This window comes from Hydra vulgaris, chromosome 10 (genome assembly GCF_038396675.1).
Source record: "Hydra vulgaris chromosome 10, alternate assembly HydraT2T_AEP".
NCBI classification, from domain to species: Eukaryota; Metazoa; Cnidaria; class Hydrozoa; order Anthoathecata; family Hydridae; genus Hydra; species Hydra vulgaris.
Window position 1 is genome coordinate 1,204,574 of NC_088929.1, and position 18,998 is coordinate 1,223,571.

Consider the following 18,998-nt stretch of genomic DNA (forward strand, 5'->3'; position numbering starts at 1 on the left):
CTAATAGGCAATGGATACTAAAAAATATGAATCTAGATTATCTGGAGCAATTTTATACAGAATCAAGCTCTCAAAATGGTAATAACTCTGATGGTTTTAAACCTTTGTTCGAACTACCCTAAAAGAAACTTAAATCAAAAGTAAGTAATAATAATCCTCAAAATAAAAATTATTACTGTTTTTGTAAATATATTTACTTTGTTTTAATTAAAGGCAATGTCAGTTGCTGTAATGTGCGCAAAAGCTGGAGTCTCTACCTGCAAAGAAGTTAGAGTAACTTGCTCAAAATGTTATTTCCATGATGATATTTCCACTCCACATCATTTTGCTATTTTTAGAGCTGATGAAGGTTGTAAGTCATGACTCTTTTTAAACATAAGGCAGCTTTGTCAATTGAGACATCCTTTATTTTACATTTTGATGGGAAAGCTGTGGCACCATACGTTTTTGGTATTAAGAAAGTGGAACTATGGCCTTAAAATACTACATACTAGTTGAACTTCTAAAAGTATTGCAGCTATGATAAAGGAAAAACTGTTAGAGTATAATGTTGTCCATAAAATATTTCTTATTCTATGCGACACCTGCTCTACCAATACTGGTTCGTGAAGTTAATATTATTATTTATTTATGAATATGTATGATGCATTAAAAAAATTACTTTTTTTTAGGTGGCGCTTATGATGGTTCTGGTGGAATAGCTATTTAACAGACATGTTTGGTACTATGGGTGTAATGCTTACATTTTAGACCTTGTTTAAAAAAAATATAACTTTCTATCTACCACCACCATCCAAATTACCTGCCAAAATTGATTTTAAGTTTATAAAGAAAAAATAAAAGATAAATACCCACTATTAAAAGATTTATATAATGTCCTGCATAAAACACCGAATTCTCCTCCTACTGTTACAACTTGGAGAGATGAATATAGGCCATTGGCTAGGTTCGTTTTATTAAACTTTTTATTTTTCAACATCAGTAATATGTATGCATTATATATCCATATTGTGTACGTATTTTTTTCTTCAGGTTATGCATTGCCTTCAGGCCTTACTTGGATAAGGGTATTTTACCCAAACATGAGCTACCAACCAAATTGCCATGTTCTTACTCAGGAAGATGGAACAACAAAGGAATTTATATCTTACCGCTACTTTTTAATCCCCGAGGAAAAGCAATCATTGAAAGAAATAGCTAATTTTATTCGTTGTTCTTGGTCTCATGCATGGTTTAAAATGAGGGAAGAACCCATTTGGGTGAACCTGAAATAGATCACTTCAGCCTGAATTACAGCCTAAGATACTCTGACTAGGTATATATTTGGTATTGAAGTTGCATTAAAAAATGTGCATAGAATGAATGAGGTTGCTGAGAGAGGACTTCAACCGATGGAAGTCGAATAATACTCTTGAGAAACTTTTCTTAACTGAAATGTTTATTAAAATAACGAATCAACAATAGTCTAATTTTTTAAAGTTTGTTTTGTCATATTTATAGTTTGTACGTTAAAAAAAACAAATAAATTAAAATAACTAAAATAGGATTTTTGTCTTACTTTTCTAAAGTAACTTTTTTTTTTGACCTAATAAAATTTTCAAAAATTTAACTATTATTTATTAAATTGCGTTTTGTACACAATTTTTCATGTTTTAGAAAAGGTTTCACACAGTTTTTTATAAAAAGTTATTATAACATCACCCTAATTTACATTTCACTTTTTAACTAAATTTTTATTTTTTTTCCTAATAGTTTTGTTTTTTGGTTACCGCAAAAGAGACCTAACGGTCTTGTATAAGAGCAATGTGAAAATCCTTTAACAAGAAAGTTAACTTTCTAGTTAAATATTTGTTAAAAAGATAAAATGCCTACTTTCTAATCTATAGCGCAAAATATAGCCTTGACTTGCTTTGAATCCCGATTCTCTCGCTATAGCAAGCGCTCAACCCCTGCGCCACGGCTGCTTGAAAAACCTAATTTTTAAAAAAAGTGCTTAATGAAATTATAAAAAAACGGATAAAAAGCATGACACACGTAACAATCAAATCAGTAAAAAATGTTCAAAATGTTAAGTTTAAAATTTTAAATTTATTGTACACCCCTAAGTCAAGCACGTTTATTTTTAAACTATTGATTACGTATCCTTAGATTTTTGTTTTGTGTTTTAAAGTTTTAATACTAAAATCATTTCATGATTTTTCAATAAATAAAAATTAAATATTTCCATGCTTATAAAAGAACATGTTTAAGCCAATTCTTCCTGCTGTTTTTTAACAACAGGTGTTTTTGTTATTACTTTAGTACACACTGCCACTACATTTGTTTATTTTATATAATTAAAGAAATTGATTATTTCAAAATTAAACTTTATATTTACGGAATTTATCAACGAGTTTGGCGTTAAGAAACATTAGTCTTCTTCTCGCCCCTGCTACCTCTATACCTTGTTGGTAACTTACGGATTGTATATATTTGTACAGCAAAAAAAAAATTAAAAAAAAAAAAAATCTATCTATAAAGACATCATTATAATTCAAATTTTACAAAGTGATTTTTAATTACATACGGATTGATCTGACCCAACGACATCTATGTTCCAGATACAATTTTCAACATTTCTTCCATTTTCTTGATTGTTTCTTTAGGTACAAAATCAGTGTTCTTAGGATCTGTGATATCTTCGTATAACTTGTGCAGATCAGGTACAAACTTATTTGCAGAAGCAAAATAGCCTTTACCTGCCCCAGTGGCTTTTTGGCCTTTGTTAATAAGCATGGCCTCTTCACACCGGGCGTGAAGGTTACTAATCAAACCTTTTTTAATAACAATAGACACATATTTTATTCCTGTCTCCCTAAAGTGCTTTCTGGCGGTCTTATTCCCTCGTTTCGATTGCTCAAACCCATTATGCTTTTTATTAAGATAAATATTTTTATCTTGGCTTATTCCTATATAACTTTCTGAGCCGTACATTTGCCTCATCTCAGGATCTGCCTTTCGAAACGAGCGTTGTGTTGCAACTACTTTATATATATGGTAGGGCGCCATTTTATATTTAGAGTTGCCGTGTTTTTTGTCATTTTGTTCTTCAATTTTGTTAGGCACTTCCATTAATTTGACTCCCAAGTTCACGCCACCATACACTCTGCTATTATCATGCCGTTTGAATGCAGCCGGAACAAATACACAAAAGTCACCTGATTTCTTATTCCAGTTTATTTTATTATCCAAGTCATCATTTGCTAAGCTATTGAAACCTAGGGATATTAAATTTTTTTCAAAGCAACCAAGTTGCTCAGCGCGTTTGTTTTTTATTGCTGTTGCTACTATAGTAGGTAAATCGTTATCATCGACAAGTCGTGAATAACCGCAGTCCATCCATTTTTTTACAGCACTTGGGTAGTTTTTATTGACATATAGTTCAATGCCAAACATTTTAGCCAAGTTTTCTTGCACTGTTTCAATTATAGTTTGGTCTATCTGTTGCAATTGGTCTTGTATATTAAGCAAAGCTCTGTCACGCGATGAAGGTTCGACATTTGAATCATCATAAATTCCATTTTCTCTAAGCAATTCGTTGTAATATTTACTCCTGTTACTACTGGTATTTCTAGGGTAATGTTCTCGAAACTTTGATTGAAGCTCATCCAGAATTGGAATCACCGGCTTAATATCCACCTTAAGTTCTGATCTGGCTTTGTAAAAACTATTTGCAACTGATTTTAGTATTTCAGTGATGGCAGCAAGTTTTAAAAGTTCTTTAAGACGAGCAAAAACCTGAAAATGTGTGCTAATTTCGTCGTAATGTTTGGTAAATTCATTTGTGAACTGCTTTTCAGGTGAAGGTTCTTTTTTCTTATCATAGTCATTGCCTCCTTCATTTTCATCATCTTCATCATCATCTTCATCATCAACTAATTTTCCATTCTTGTCGTATTTCATTGAATGCTTCTTAACTTTCATTATTACGTCAAAAAATATGAATGTTTTTGAATTTTCGTCTTCATTAATAGTGAAATACAAAATTTTACATGGCTCAATCCAGAAGCGATGAACTTGACCATTGGGTGTACCGTTGCGTCTTTCATGAAGTGGCATTAAAACTTTACGTAAGTGTTCAGGCAAACCTTCCAATAAGTTGTCATAGGTGGACTGAAACGCAAATGGCTTTTTTGCGGAAACTTCATTTCCAAGTGTGAACATTTTGAGCAAATAATCGGCATGCAAAAGTGTAGCTAGAAAGTTTGTATCTTTCAGATTTCCCGGAAAGTACTTCATTTCTTGGCAACAGTGGTACTGCATATCAACTCTGGGCTGATCGAGCGTAAAAAAGCTACTGCCTATACCTTTTTCAAAAATCTCTAATGCATCTTCAATGGAAACAAGACCAGAATGTCCTGGAGGACTATTTGTAAAGATTGGTTCGAAAAGACCAGTTTCAAAATTAATATTTACACCCTCTACCGAAATAATTGAACCATTCTCTATGTTGAGCCACGGTCTTTCTCGATCCATAAATCCATAATCATCTCTATTTATTAAAGGCCAGCCGAGCAAGGCCTCCACCTTTCTAGCATTCCATCCTTCTCCTTCCAAAACAGCATCCATTAAGTTCTCTCGCAATATATTAAATTGCTCTTCATCACCATTATTTATCCAATTTAGTTCCAAGAGGTGGTATTTATATAAATTTGTTAGAGGATGATTTGGGACATACGTGTTCAATTGCTTTGCATAAAACTGTTCTAGAAATTGGTGACCAATAATATCTAGAAATAGGATATCAGTACTTAATTGTAACTTATTGTAAGTTAATGGAGTAACTTTAGCAAGTCTAGTTAACTCATTGCAAATTGTTACTAAAAGCATTTGCTGCATATCTGGCACTAATTTTGTATGGATTGGCCTGCTAGTGTGCAATTCAATTGATTGCCCTAAAAGTCTATGGGCAGAAGACATTAGGTATAAGCTCTTTTCGTAGAAATACATTGCTGTGATTGGATTGCTGTAGCTTTTAGCAATATAAATTACATTTGAAATTAACGAGAAAATTAATTCACGTAATGCATATTTATTGGTGGGATTTTCATTGTCAGCTAGCATTTCTTGCAAAAGAAATGTTGCGGCAATTAAGTAATTGTTGCAAAATGTGGTGATTCCAAGTCCGATTGATGACATACCTAAATCGACGTAGAGCATGGCTTTGTCAAAGTTGGACAGCTCTTGCTGCAGAATACTTTTTTCAAATCGAAATGTTGATCGAAGGCAAGCACTGCTTTTCAGAAAACCATCAAATGAATGTTTAGTTGGTATTTTTATTTCTTGATTTTTGATTAGTAATTTTGTGATTGAATCAAATATTGCACAATCGCCTAATATGGAACAAATGGCTTGCTGTATGTCATCAGTGGGACAAGCATAAAGAGCCTTTTTGCATAAATTGATGCATTTTGCAGTATTTTCATTAACTTTATTACAGGCTGCATTCAGTAAATATAAGCTGGCTTTGTATCTACTAGGTAAGGAGTCAAAGTTTTTATTTTTAGTCATTTCTATATAAACATCGGTGGCCGCCTTGTGACACCTGTGCTCAAGTATGTATAGTATCATATTTGTAATGCTACTTGCATATAGAAGTTCCGTCACTTTTGACTTGTCTGTAATGTAATGTTTTTCAATAAGGTGAGCAATTGTTTTAATTGCAAGTTTGCATTCTTTATCTCTATTCAGCAGATAAAGGCATGTTGATTTGATCAGGTCACGTGACATATTTTTGGCCGTAAAGTACTCTAGAACCTTTTCGTGGATATCTATGCCTTGCTGATCTTTGTTTATGCTACAAGCACTCACCAATAAGTCAATTGGATCTTTATGCTCGTTGTCAATTAGCCACTTTGTTAAAACATTACTTGCGCAATGACCAAAACCATCAATTTTCATCAGTGCTCGTGCATACAAAGGACACGCCTTATTTTGTGCAGCTAACAATGTCATACATTTATCATGCAGTAATTGTCCATTGTTTATTTTAATATAAAAATACAGTGCTTGGTTGTACTGATTCTGAGCAAATAATCTGTTTCCACGAGCTAGATAATCACAACCAAATAATAAACAATAAACTCTACTAAATAAACTTGATTTCTCTGACTGAACCTCGCTAAGATTCCAAAGTGAGCTAGGAAATTGCTTTTTCAATTCATTTTCAAAATCAGTAACTTTTTTGCTATCCAAATATGTAAAATACTTATCACAAAATTTAGTGACCCGATATGGTGGCATTTCGTCACGTGATTTCATGAAATCTATGTTAAACTGCTTAAGCACCTGTTTGACTTCATTGTAATTATCATCAAACGAGTAGCTTTCATACTCTTGTTTACATTTTTCATACTTTCTTCTGTAAAACTCAGATTGTCGCTCACCCGAGTAAAGGAACTCTTTCTCTGCGTTGATGTCGTTTTCAAAAACAGTGTATGTGTCGTCATATTTTTCACGCTGTTCACTGTCAAGCAGCACGTGCTTTGCCTGTGTCAGTGTTTTCATTAACTCTTCGCATTCAGGGCGGTTTGGGTTCTTATCAGGATGAAACTCAAGTGCTTTTTGTCGAAATGCTTTTAAAATGACATCAGGGGAAGCAGTGTTTGGCACTCCAAGTAGTGTATACCAGTCACTATTGGTCTCTGCCATTTTTTCTAAAAAAAGTACATGTATATTTAAATATATAAATATACAAATATATAAAAATATATGTAAATAAATATATATATATATATATATATATATATTTATATATATATATATATTTATATATATATATGAATATTTATGTATATGTATATATATTTATGCACTGGGGGGGGGGGGGAGGGTCATAACCCACTTTTTTTAATTTTGACAGCACTATGTAGTGCTTATAAATTGGTTTAATAACTTATATGAACAATATAAAAAAAGTTTTCGCCTATCCTTAGGGCTGTCACCATACACCGTAATTTTCAAATAAAATAAAAAAATCTTAAATTTTTTATAAAATTTTATTCAATTTTTCCCACACAAGATTTCGCCGACACAAACTTTAACAGTTTTGCATGAAATAAATTTTAAGTATAGCTGTAAATTTTTAAATTTAAAAAGACTTTTTTTATTTAAAAGTAAATTTAAAATAACAACTTTTTATTTAAAAGTATTTAATATGATTTTAGAGTGTAACTTTTTTTTATATTATAGCTTATTATTTGTAAGTATGTAAATTATAGAACGGAGCTAGGTGATAAAGATTTTTTTTTTCTGCCTGCACCCGTCACATTTTAACTAAAAAATATTATAAATAGTTTATTATGAAGATGAAGAAAAAGTCAATGTAAAAAATGTATATATGTAAACATGTTGAAAGAATTATTCGGAAAAAAAAATTAATATTTATTTACAAATATAAATATAGTTGGGAATACCAAAGAAATTATTTTAACTACTTTTTGCTCTGATGTTTGGGGCAGGGAGAGGGAATTAAACTTTTGGGCTTTTTTTTCAAGTCTTCAATCATTGCAAATTTTTGCAAAATATCATTATTTGACATAACTATAAACATAAAAATGATTGGAGTTTGTTCCATGTCTGGAAGTTAGCTATCTCAAAGACCAAAAGTTGCTGGATCCGTCACTGGCTGCCAGGGTTTGTTATATAAGCTAAGCATTAGTGCCCCTTGAACCATTCTTGTATGGACAGCATTTATTTTACAATGTACAGTATTTATTTCAAGCCCTGTTTTACTATAGTCTTTTGTGTGAGGGAGTTATCAGTGTAGCTCCACACTTGTATGCGTTAATGGTTTTTTACATATTTTTTAAATTGAAACCATGCCATGACAAGTTTTGAAAATGCCTGTTTAAATGTAAATCATTTAAGATAAGGATTGGGTATTTTCATTTTATCAACTATGGCCGTTTAAGGCATAAGAGCTCCAAAAGAGGAAGCATAAGAACTTTTAACAATAAAATAATGTAAGACTTTTATTTATATACAAAATAGATCTAGTTTACAATGAAAGAAAGGAGTAATAGATAAATAAATCTATAGAATATTGATTTAAATTATATTTAAAATGAACATAATAATAATAATAATAAAAATATATCAATTAAGCCAATTAATTCAATATCAAAATACAATGTTTTAAAAACAGAAGCAAACGAAAAGATATGTTTTACAAAACTGTTACTCCCAAGTTTCTAATAAGCTGTGAAGTGAGAGGTAGGGATATAAGAATGGCTAGGGTAGAGAATGATTAAAAATCTAATTAACGGAGTAAAGTGGCTGATAAAGATCTAATTAAGAGTTAAGTAACTCCTTTTTGCTTACTTGATATCTTTTTGCCCATACATAGAGGTATGAGTAGAAAACAAGACAAAACTGCACTGTGCTTAAATGGCACTCTGATTGAAATGTTTGTTTATAAAAACCACATTGCGTATAAAAACTCAATTACTGATATAAAAAATATTACTGCACACTGTTAACTCAATAAAACCAGAAAAGAAGAGAGCAATTTTTTGGTGTTTTAGATATAACACTTACATTTATGTAGAGTTTTATAAATCTCCAAGTTTAAGTTTATTCCTATTAATGTGTAATGAAAATGTTTTTCAAAAAATTGTAGATGAATCTCGGTCAAAACACCCTAAAAGAAATCCGCTATCTTGCCCCAAACATGAGGGCAAAAAGTTAAGATTTAATTTTTTTAATTTACTAATTTTCACTAAATTTAAATTAGTAAATAAAATATTACCCATAGTTTAAAATTTTATTTACTAATTTTTTAGTGTTTTAATGTTATGACCATTAAAATTTGAAACCCCTTTTATTTCCTTTGTTTTGGGTACTCTTTATAATATTGTTAATATAAAACACAGCAACGTGATTTTTAAATCATACGTCCAATATTTCAGAGTGATTAACTCAGAGCATCATCAGATATAAAATAAAACGAATACTTTTTTATTTATAAATTACTAAATCTGACAGAAACCTCATATAAATCAGTTTAAAAAATTGGTTAGTACTTACCTAAACTTTGTGTTACTATATATTAAGTATATAAACTATTTCGTTAACTCATTGCCTACACATTTAAATGGGTGTTCATAACTTTACGAGTGTTATTGTTACGAGGCTCTTAGCACAAAAAACTTTCTAAGCACTTTTGTAAGCACTAAACTCTTTCTAAGCACTTAAAACTTTCTGCAAAATATTTGGCGTACGAAAGAACATACTTATAATTAGAGTTTTCACAATGTCTGAAAGTACAAACCTGAAATACCAAAATATTATACAGACTTCTCTAAATAAAATTACAGTTTTTAAAAGTGTTCAACAATGTTACTCAGTTAAATATTTTGTTTACAAAAATCTGGACACAACCATTATTTTTTTTGGTTTATTAATCAACATTAAGCATACCAAGTGAAAAAGTTTAATTTAGCAATTCTTTTCTGCACAAGGAAACATTTCACCTTTTTGATTGACATTGTAGTAACAAATAAAGTTGTAACCAGAAATAAAGTCAAAATTCATATTTCTTGTATCCCTTGCAAAAAGTTAACCAATTGATTCTGGAAAAATATAGCTAATAAATACTTGCTCACACTTTGTAAAACAGGCTGTCTACATAAAATTGTCCGGTAAAATCTATTTGAGTGATAACTATTAGATGTTTTTAATAAAAAATCTTTAAATTTTTTTTTACATATATGTATTTGAGTTTGAATTTGAAAGTAATGTGAATGTGTTTTTTTTTAGTGTTCATTATTTGTATACAAAATGTCTTATCTTTACCAATAGCTTACCAATATAAATATTCTCTACAGTATTCACAAGATTTTAAAGCATCTGGAGCTTTTTTATTGTTTATTCCCCATTTAGTTTGGCATGAATTAACTTTGTAACTTTCAAGGTAGCAAATATTTTAAACTAATGGTAAAGCAGGCATGGCTTCAAACGCGTGTAACACAAAATGTTTCTCTTATACTCTGATTCTCCCTGCTTAAAAGTAATACCAAATTTTTTTAAAAACATCCTCAAGCTCTGTATACGAATATGTACAGATTTGTAATTTTTTATTTGTTATTTCATATTTTAACTTTATCTTAAATTTCTTCTTTTTTTAACTTTAAGTTCTTTTTTTAACTTTAAGTTCTTCTTTAACCTTCTAAAATTTCTAACCAATTTTTTTTTTTAAACTTAATAATTTCACTCTTTTATGTAATATTGGAAAATGTAAACTTTAATTGTATTTTTTTTTTTGTATTTCACAAACATGTATATAAATTTAAGTAACTAGAGCTAAAGTTGAGGAATCATAATGTTCCTACAAAACTTTTAGAGATTAATAATAAGGGTTGGTAATCGACATCATTAAAAAATGTCTCAATTTTTGAGTTAAAGGTGTAAAATTATAAGAAATTGATAATGGATAGCTTTTTTTATCATTTAAAAATCTACTTTAATTAGATTCTTTTAACATTACGTCAAGAAACTTTTGTTTTAAAGTATTTGTGGAGGTAAAATCTCAATCGATCCATTATTAAAACGTAATATCTTTTTATGAAGATGAAAACATCCAAGATGGAAGTATGCTTTTTCTTTTTTAATATGTATACGAATATGTACAGATTTGTAATTTTTTATTTGTTATTTCATATTTTAACTTTATCTTAAATTTCTTCTTTTTTTAACTTTAAGTTCTTTTTTTAACTTTAAGTTCTTCTTTAACCTTCTAAAATTTCTAACCAATTTTTTTTTTTAAACTTAATAATTTCACTCTTTTATGTAATATTGGAAAATGTAAACTTTAAGTGTATTTTTTTTTTTGTATTTCACAAAGGGGCTTGATGATAAGTCATTTTGACTTCTACTTGCCCCAGTCAGCTTGTAATTATATATATTTGTTTAAATTTATAGATAACATTGTAAAATGTGTAAAATGACGAAATAAATAAAAAATAAAAAAAAAGCAAACTTTATATAACTTTTATAACTGTCTTAGAATCACAAATTCTGACTGCAGCTTCCATATTAAATAAAATTGCTCGAATGTGAAAACATGCCTCTTTAACACCACCCATACAAATGCAATGAGCATATACTGCCTTACCTTTACCTAATTGTACTTTAAGTGTGAATTGTCAAAGCCAAGCTTGGAGACCTTTGTTACAGATTAAGGTTTATTAATAGTAATGAGGCCATTGTTTGAACTATTGAATAGTGTACTGAGTACTATCTTCTCAGAGTCAAGTTCTTTAACCAACTTAAAATTAAATAAAGTACCAAAAACTATAAAACACAGTAAACCATTGCCATTACCATGTTCTCTAAACCTAAATCACTAATATTCGTGGTCTTCGAAGTAATTTTTCTTCGGTTGAGTCTTATCTCTTGCAAATTTCAGCAGACCTACTTGCATTTAGTGAGACTAATTTGGTTTCGGTTTTCTTACCTGGTGATCTTAGTGTTGATGGTTATCTTCCTTAAAATCGTAAAGACCCCAACAGTCACATGCTTGGTTTGGGCATTTACATTCGTAAGAATTCACCCATTTTTCAAATAATTAAGTTTGAATCCATTTATTAGTCTTCTATGTCCTTACGTTTAGCACCACTTTACTTCTGTTGCCATTCCCTTTGTTCTATATTGTTCTCCTTCATCTTAAGACTGCACTCTATTAGATATTGTTTCTGATAAAATTGACAAAACCCTCTCTCTTAATCCATAAACCAATATTGTCGTTGTTGGTGACTTTAATGCTCATCATACTGAATGGTTTTGCCTCTCTAGTGTTTGTGAGTCTGCAGGCGTAAAGGCCTAAAACTTTTGCCTTTCTCAATCTCTAACTCAAGCAGCCAGCTTTTCGACACGTATACTAAACAACCCGAATCATTTAACTTCTTGACTCGACTTATGTCTTGTTTCTGATAATAGTCAGTGCTCAGTTTCTTCACATTAACACTTAGGTGCTTTTGATCACGGTTTGATCTCCCTAAAACTATTATCTCATTCTTCTTAATCATCAAAATCCCCCTATTATTGTACCGCTAACAACTGCTTTACAGCTGACTGGGACTATTTACGTGACTTTCTAAAGGATAGCCCTTGACAAATGTGCTTCTTACATAACTTCTTGAATTCAGGATGGCATGGAATCTTTTGATCCCTTGCGACAATTTCAAGTCAAGGCTCACTCTTCACCATGGTTTTCCACACCTTATTCTTCTGCAATTTGCCAATCGAAACTATTGCTTCCATATTTGCCACTAAAGAAAATTTTTAGGAAACAGAAGTATGTTTACTATTGCTAAAAACTATTGTGAAAAGGTTTTGTCTAACGCAAAAGCCCGCTATTATAAAGTCAGGAAATCTCGTATTTCATCTCAAAAATTCTTTAACTAAAGTTTATTTTTTCAGTTTTTACATAAATTTTATTGCCTTTACCCCAAATGTTTAAAATGGGGCAAACGAGCACTGAGGTTTTTACATATATTTTCGGTTTTTATAAATGTGTATGAACTTGTTTACTCTAAAAATATGAAAAAGCACTTGCTGTTTGATTAAAGTTAATTTTTATTATTTTTACACAGCCTTAAATGTTTCTGGCCCAATCACCTCGATTCGGTGAATTAGACCTGAAGTTTATACATATTTGTTTGATATTTATAAATGTAAATGAATTTGTTTCCTCTGATAGTTTGAAAAATCTCTTTTCTTACTAACTAAAGGTAATTTTTACTTTCTTAACATAGCTTTTTGTGCTCTTGGCCCGATTTGCCCCAAAAGATGAAAACGGGCCCTGTGTAATTTTTGTTTTTATTTAATATTTTTAAAATATATATGAACTTTTTTATTCTGATTGTTTGAAAAAGCTCTATTTTTTTATCTAAATTTAATTTTTACGGTATTAACAAGGCTTTTATAGCTTTTGATCTAATTGCCCCAAATGGGTCAAATGAGCAGTGGAATCCTTACCTACGGGCCCCTAATATGCGAATAATAATTTGTTGATTCGAATGGTTTGATTCTTTAGCAAAAATTAAACAATAAAAATAATTTAGCATAAGAACTTCAATGAAACTCTTTTTCATTGAAGGCATTTGAAAAATCAATTTATCATCAAAAATTGGTGACAAATCCTTAAGAAAAACTCAAAATATCTTGACTCAAAGTAGGCGTTATTGAGCCCAAAATAACTTGGGAACCAGTTATCCAAATTTGAAAAACAAACTTGTTCTGAAAAAGTCTTTATTATCCGCGTACTTTGATATTAATTATAAGCAGAGATAATGATAATATTAAATTTGTGTTAAGTGCCTAATAATATTGAAAAAAATTACTAAGAAAAAAAACCACCAAAGAACTTATGCTCTTTATGTTTTTCAGGTCTATTTTTAAGTATTCCAGGTAGTAAACCGTATTAAAAAGCTGACGGGAAAATTTTCAATCGTAATCTTTAAGGATATTTTACAATACGCACAATCTAGTTCTGGAATTGATTGCCATTTGAAGCAATAGAAGTTAGAAAATTTAACTAATTCAAAACTAAGCTAGATATAAATACATATATATATATATATATATATATATATATATATATATATATATATATATATATATATATATATATATATATATATATATATATATATATATATATATAGATATACTTTTAGGGGGTGTCACCAGACATTTTCAAAAAAGTTGTTTTTAGCACCACCCTTATATATATATATATATATATATATATATATATATATATATATATATATATATATATGTATATATATATATATATATATATATATATATATATATATATATATATATATATATATATTAGGGTGGTGCTAAAAACAACTTTTATATACATAAAAAAAAGTAAAAATTTTACCTCGAACGTTGAAAACTGATTTTTATTTTTTTCTCCGACACCTCTGTTTTTGTTAGCTTTTCTGCGTTATGTTGGCATAGATCAATTTTATTAATACTTGGGTTTTCCTAACTATAACCATGTTTAAAATTCGGCTTAAAAGCAAAGCAAACATTAATTTAGAGATATCTCTAATGTTTTTGAAAAACATTTGTTTACGCAATATGCTAGAAAAATAAGAAACTGAAAGTACGTAGAATTTCAGTAAACACAATAAAAAAAACTTGAAACAACGTTAAGTTTTTGTACACCTGGAGATTTTTTTTATTAAATAGAGAAATAAAGATCATTTTTTTTTACTCATGCTTTAGTCATAGTTAATGTACAGTGGAGGGCTATATATACCTTAATGTTTATAGGGAGAACTGTTAAGCTTTCCAATGTGCCTTAAATGTAAGAAATAGGGGTGTGTAGTATCGTCTCTTAAACACTAAATTGCTGAATCCTAATGGAAAAATGAGTTAAGTTGCTATTAAAAACGATTTACTTTTAAAATTGGTATTGTATATATTATTTATAGACTTCAGTTTTAGCTATCTATATAAAAAGGAGCCAAAGAAAAAACATCAGTATAAGAATAATAAACAAATCTATAAAAATATAATAAAATTATTATTTTTTAATTAATTTTAAAAAGTATATATAATTACATTGTTTTTTTGTTTATTCAAAACTAGTGACAAATTTTCGCTGTTGATCGCCGGTGGCAATCTATCATGCAAAAAATAGTTAAACCTTAATCAAATTAGGTATAGACTTAGTCTGAATTAAAAATAAGTTTTTTTTTTTTGCTTTTTCGCTTTGTGTAACAACTGTTGATAGATGAGCTACTAAATATCAACTACTATTGACAGATGATCTGCTAAATATCAATAACTTTGAAATCTTTACAACTAGTCGTTGCGACAGGTGGTTGCGGATTTTGTTCACTAGTCTTTAATGACTTTTATTCATAATATTTTTGAAACGAATCTTAATTGTTCCACTTTTTTAGGTAAAAACTCAATACAATTATTATTCAAACAGCAGCCTAAAGTAATGTGTGGCACAATTAATAATTACTTTAAACCCGTTTTTGAAACTGGGTTAACAGGGTCTCTCCCAGTATTCAGTTTTTGCTTAATAAGCATACAACAACAGAACACACTCACACAAAATGAATGCGTCAAAGCAATGCTTTTGCAACTAATTAAAACTAGTTTAATGGAATTCGACGGCATTCACCATATGTAATGCTTGACATGCTTTGCTATCAAATTCGGCACTATGTTCTCAGAATCGCTGGAAGTACTGTAAAAAAAAAAAAAAGCTGAAATCACCCCCACCTTAAAGAAAGGCTGCAAATTGAACCGCTAAAATATAAAGCAATATGTTTTGTGTTATTCTTTCACTCATTGTGTATATCAGTGTTCATTAAATCACCAATATACCAAGCACAATAATTTTCCGCAAAGCGTTTGAAATCATTGAGCAATTATGGGGCACAAAGATAAACAGCAAGATGCTGCATCATACTTTATTATTATTTTTTTAATTTTTCGTTTAAACAATTACATTTTTTGTATTTGTAAAATATAAAAACGTTAAGCAGAAGACAAAATAGTCTCATCGCTGAGCTCCTATTAATTCGTAGATAATATAATCATTAAATGCTTGTCAAACATAAATGCAATAAAATTGAAAAAAATAAGACAATTAATTCTTAAAATAATTTTCAATAATAAATGAAGACAAAGAATAAAAAATAAACAAACGATAAAAAAAATTCATAAAATTTTAGACAAATACATCTTAAGTCAAAAAGATAATTTAGAGATTAAAAAAAAGTTTTTGCCAATTTTATCATTTTTAATCTTTTAATCGCCGACGCGGAACTGCTTTTTGAGGAAATAATGAAGTTAAAAATGTCTATGATCTATTTAAACTTAGACTAAAAGTTGATAAAAAAAATACATAAATGTATCTAAAGACTTCGGTTAAAATTAGATGGAACATAGAAGGAGCTGAAAGAGCTTCGCCAGGAGTTGATACCGATAGGTATTTTTGAATCATTAAACATATCTTAAGGTTTTTCAGTCTTATTAGAAGAAATGTCTGCTATATCAGGAGATAAAAAAGTCATGTTTTATGGTACGTTTTGAAGAAGGTTCTGATGGTATATTCAAATTCCGTGAAGACTTTTTGAGATTTCATACACTGGAACAAATCTAATAAATTCCTAAAGTGCAATTGTTTTATGAAACGAAGTGATTCGCAAAGAATAAAAGCATATGTATTTTTCATAAAAATTTTAATTTGAAATTAATTACAAAGTTCGACCACCAACATTGGTAAAAAGTAGCATAATGCCTATCATTTGCTGTGTTCAAGCACTTTACCAACTTTGTTGTATGTCTTGTGATTACCTTAGCATATTCGATAATATTGGAACCCAATACCTAGTCATTGCAATCAAATTCATGGAACTCACTAAATGTTTAGAAACTAATCATCCTGTTAGTTTACCTTTTTCTTAGGTATTGGTGGAATGCCAAAATTCATTTCAAGCAAGGTATGTATATACACTAATGTAATTGCTGTCACATTGCCAATATATGACAATATTTAATAAGAAAGTTTTTAGTCTATGCAGACAGCAAGTAATTAAAAGAAATTCTGATAGCTCAAGTAAAAATCTACAGAGCTTCAATTGAGGGCTACTTTTAACAAACAATATTTGTGCCGTACTGGATTCCATCATATCATTTTTAATGAACCGTTTCTCAAAAGATATAAGCCATTTTAGCCTACAATCTTAACACTTCTTCATTCTGCTGAATTTAGAAACAGCTGCAATCAATCGAGTGTATGTTATAAATAACCCGGCACAAAGGTAATACCAATAAACTAACAGAAAGCAACCCGTAAAACGAGTTATGGTCAGTCTGTAACATAATTACTATATAGTGATTGTTTTTCACAATTTAAAGTTGCGAAACCTTAACTAATACACTTTTAGAAAAACTTCTTCAAATTGAATAAATTAAACCATCTGTAAAATAAGTATAAAAAGCATGAGGAGGTAAAATAATTGACCAATTATTTAACATTATTTGAGTAATTTACAACTGACATATCATATCAGTGTAAGGCAGAACCATTTTTCTCGACATTCCTAAGTTCAACACAATACGTTTTTAGTTACTGACTCAAAATAGTAACACTTCATCATGCTTTAAATTAACAATAAACTAAAACTAAATTCTTGTTGTACTTTTTATAACATGAACTTGAATTGATTATTAAGCTTAGTATGAAGTTAACTTATATTATATAGGAGTTATTAATTTTGGTATTACTTGCTTTATTTTTCTTTAAAAAGTGTTGAATGCACACAACTAAATAAACATATTAAAAATAACTAAGTTTATTAAAAATAACTAAGCAATTGTACAAATAGTTTCAAACAATAAAAAATTAGTTCACAATCAAACATGTGTGTAACAAATTTAAAAATAATATGTTAACTTTGATCTTTTATATTGCATTAATGCGTCATATGACCAACCTAAAATTAATGTTGTAGCAGATAAGTTGACATTAAGAACAAAATAAAACAAAAAACAATTGAAAAACAATTTACCTGCTTTTCGGTAACCTAATGTCATACTACAGTTGCTGCCAAGATGCAGCTTGTCGGTGTTGCTTAATGACATTATTTCATATTGGGTTTTAGTAAAGTTTAGTTTAATTTAAAGATATTACATAGATTTAAAATGTTTCAATTGAAAATCGAAATAACAAATACTTCAATGAGCCAAACTATCAACATTTAAAATAATGAATCTTTCAAGGTTTCTAGCTCATTATCGTTTGCAAAGTGAATTAAAATATGAAGATGTGGCAAACCATGCATTTGAAATTCAATAAACTGAACTTGTGTTACAACTTTCCCTAATTTTAGGGAATAAGTGCTTAATAGTATCATTGAGAAGGTTATTTAATTTGCGTTTAAGTACTCGAGTAACTAAGTCAAGACTATAATTTGGTGTCTGACCTTGATGTAAATTTTCAGTTATCTCGCACCATTTTAGGTTGCAAGTAAAAGTAATAACAAGATCTAATTTACCATAAAGCTCTAGGACTTCCCACATAATTTGACGGCAAAACTACGACACGCCCTGGTCTAACATTATGATCATTTCCAAGGTTGTTTGTACATGTTTGTGTAAGGCATCATACTGTTCGCTTTTCAATTTATTTTGGTTATTTCTTATAAAAGCAAGGCACTGGCCTTTAATTTTAATATATGCATCAACAGCATATTGCCAAAACAGTTTTTTACCATCAAAGAGTGAAGAAAAAAATTGTCTAACTGAAAGTTTATAATCGTAATACTGAGATAATGTAACATGATTTCTAACCAATGTAGCAAGTTCAGGGATATGAACCAATTGATAATGCAAACCTGCATCACCCCTGAAAAACAATAGAGATAAACCATAGAATCCAAGTTATCAGACATACTTAATATAGTTTTAAAAGGATGACCTCTTGGATAAAGAACAACTTCTCTGGAAGCAGGTGGTGCACCATTTTCACCAACAAATACAACTGCAACTTCATTGTGTGAAGATAGATTTTAGCAATGCTTTAATTATCCTTCACACAATATCTTGCTCTTTAAGTAAAGATATTTTTACAACTGATTCATGAGTTAAACTACATTGGCTTTAAATGATGCAGAAAAAAGACAGGCATTAAAATTTCTAATATATTTAAAAAAATTCAGATTAGCATTTCCATCAGCATAGTTTCCCTTAAATAAATCTTGTGAAATAGTGAAGGTTGTGACAAAACCACCTTTCCATTAAGGCAACATGAAAAATGTGTTAGCATCACAATGCTGACAAATATAATTCATTTCTCCTTAACAATTATAAATTTAAAACTGTATTACTTCTTCCTACAATGCAATAGTTCGTAACTAGCAGCAAATCTAGTGTTTTGTCGATTATTAATTTCATCTTGCCGAAGCCAATCT

At 29.5% G+C, this 18,998-nt stretch overlaps 1 protein-coding gene across 2 annotated transcripts in view; it reads right to left on the minus strand.

Moving 5' to 3' along the window:
- LOC136085713 (uncharacterized) overlaps positions 1-14,111 on the minus strand; it is a 37,545-nt gene extending 23,434 nt beyond the window's left edge. The window contains exons 1-2 of one of the 2 annotated variants that reach the window (XM_065807037.1): positions 13,937-14,111; positions 2,567-6,695 (exon numbers count right to left, since the gene is read on the minus strand). In XM_065807037.1, the coding sequence (XP_065663109.1) occupies positions 2,590-6,690 (4,101 nt within the window). In that variant the 5' untranslated portion in view covers positions 6,691-6,695; positions 13,937-14,111 and the 3' untranslated portion in view covers positions 2,567-2,589. Of the gene's footprint in view, positions 1-2,509; positions 6,696-13,936 lie in introns of those variants that run through there. The other variant, XM_065807036.1, reaches the window with a different exon arrangement.
- Between the last annotated feature and the right edge of the window lie 4,887 nt (positions 14,112-18,998).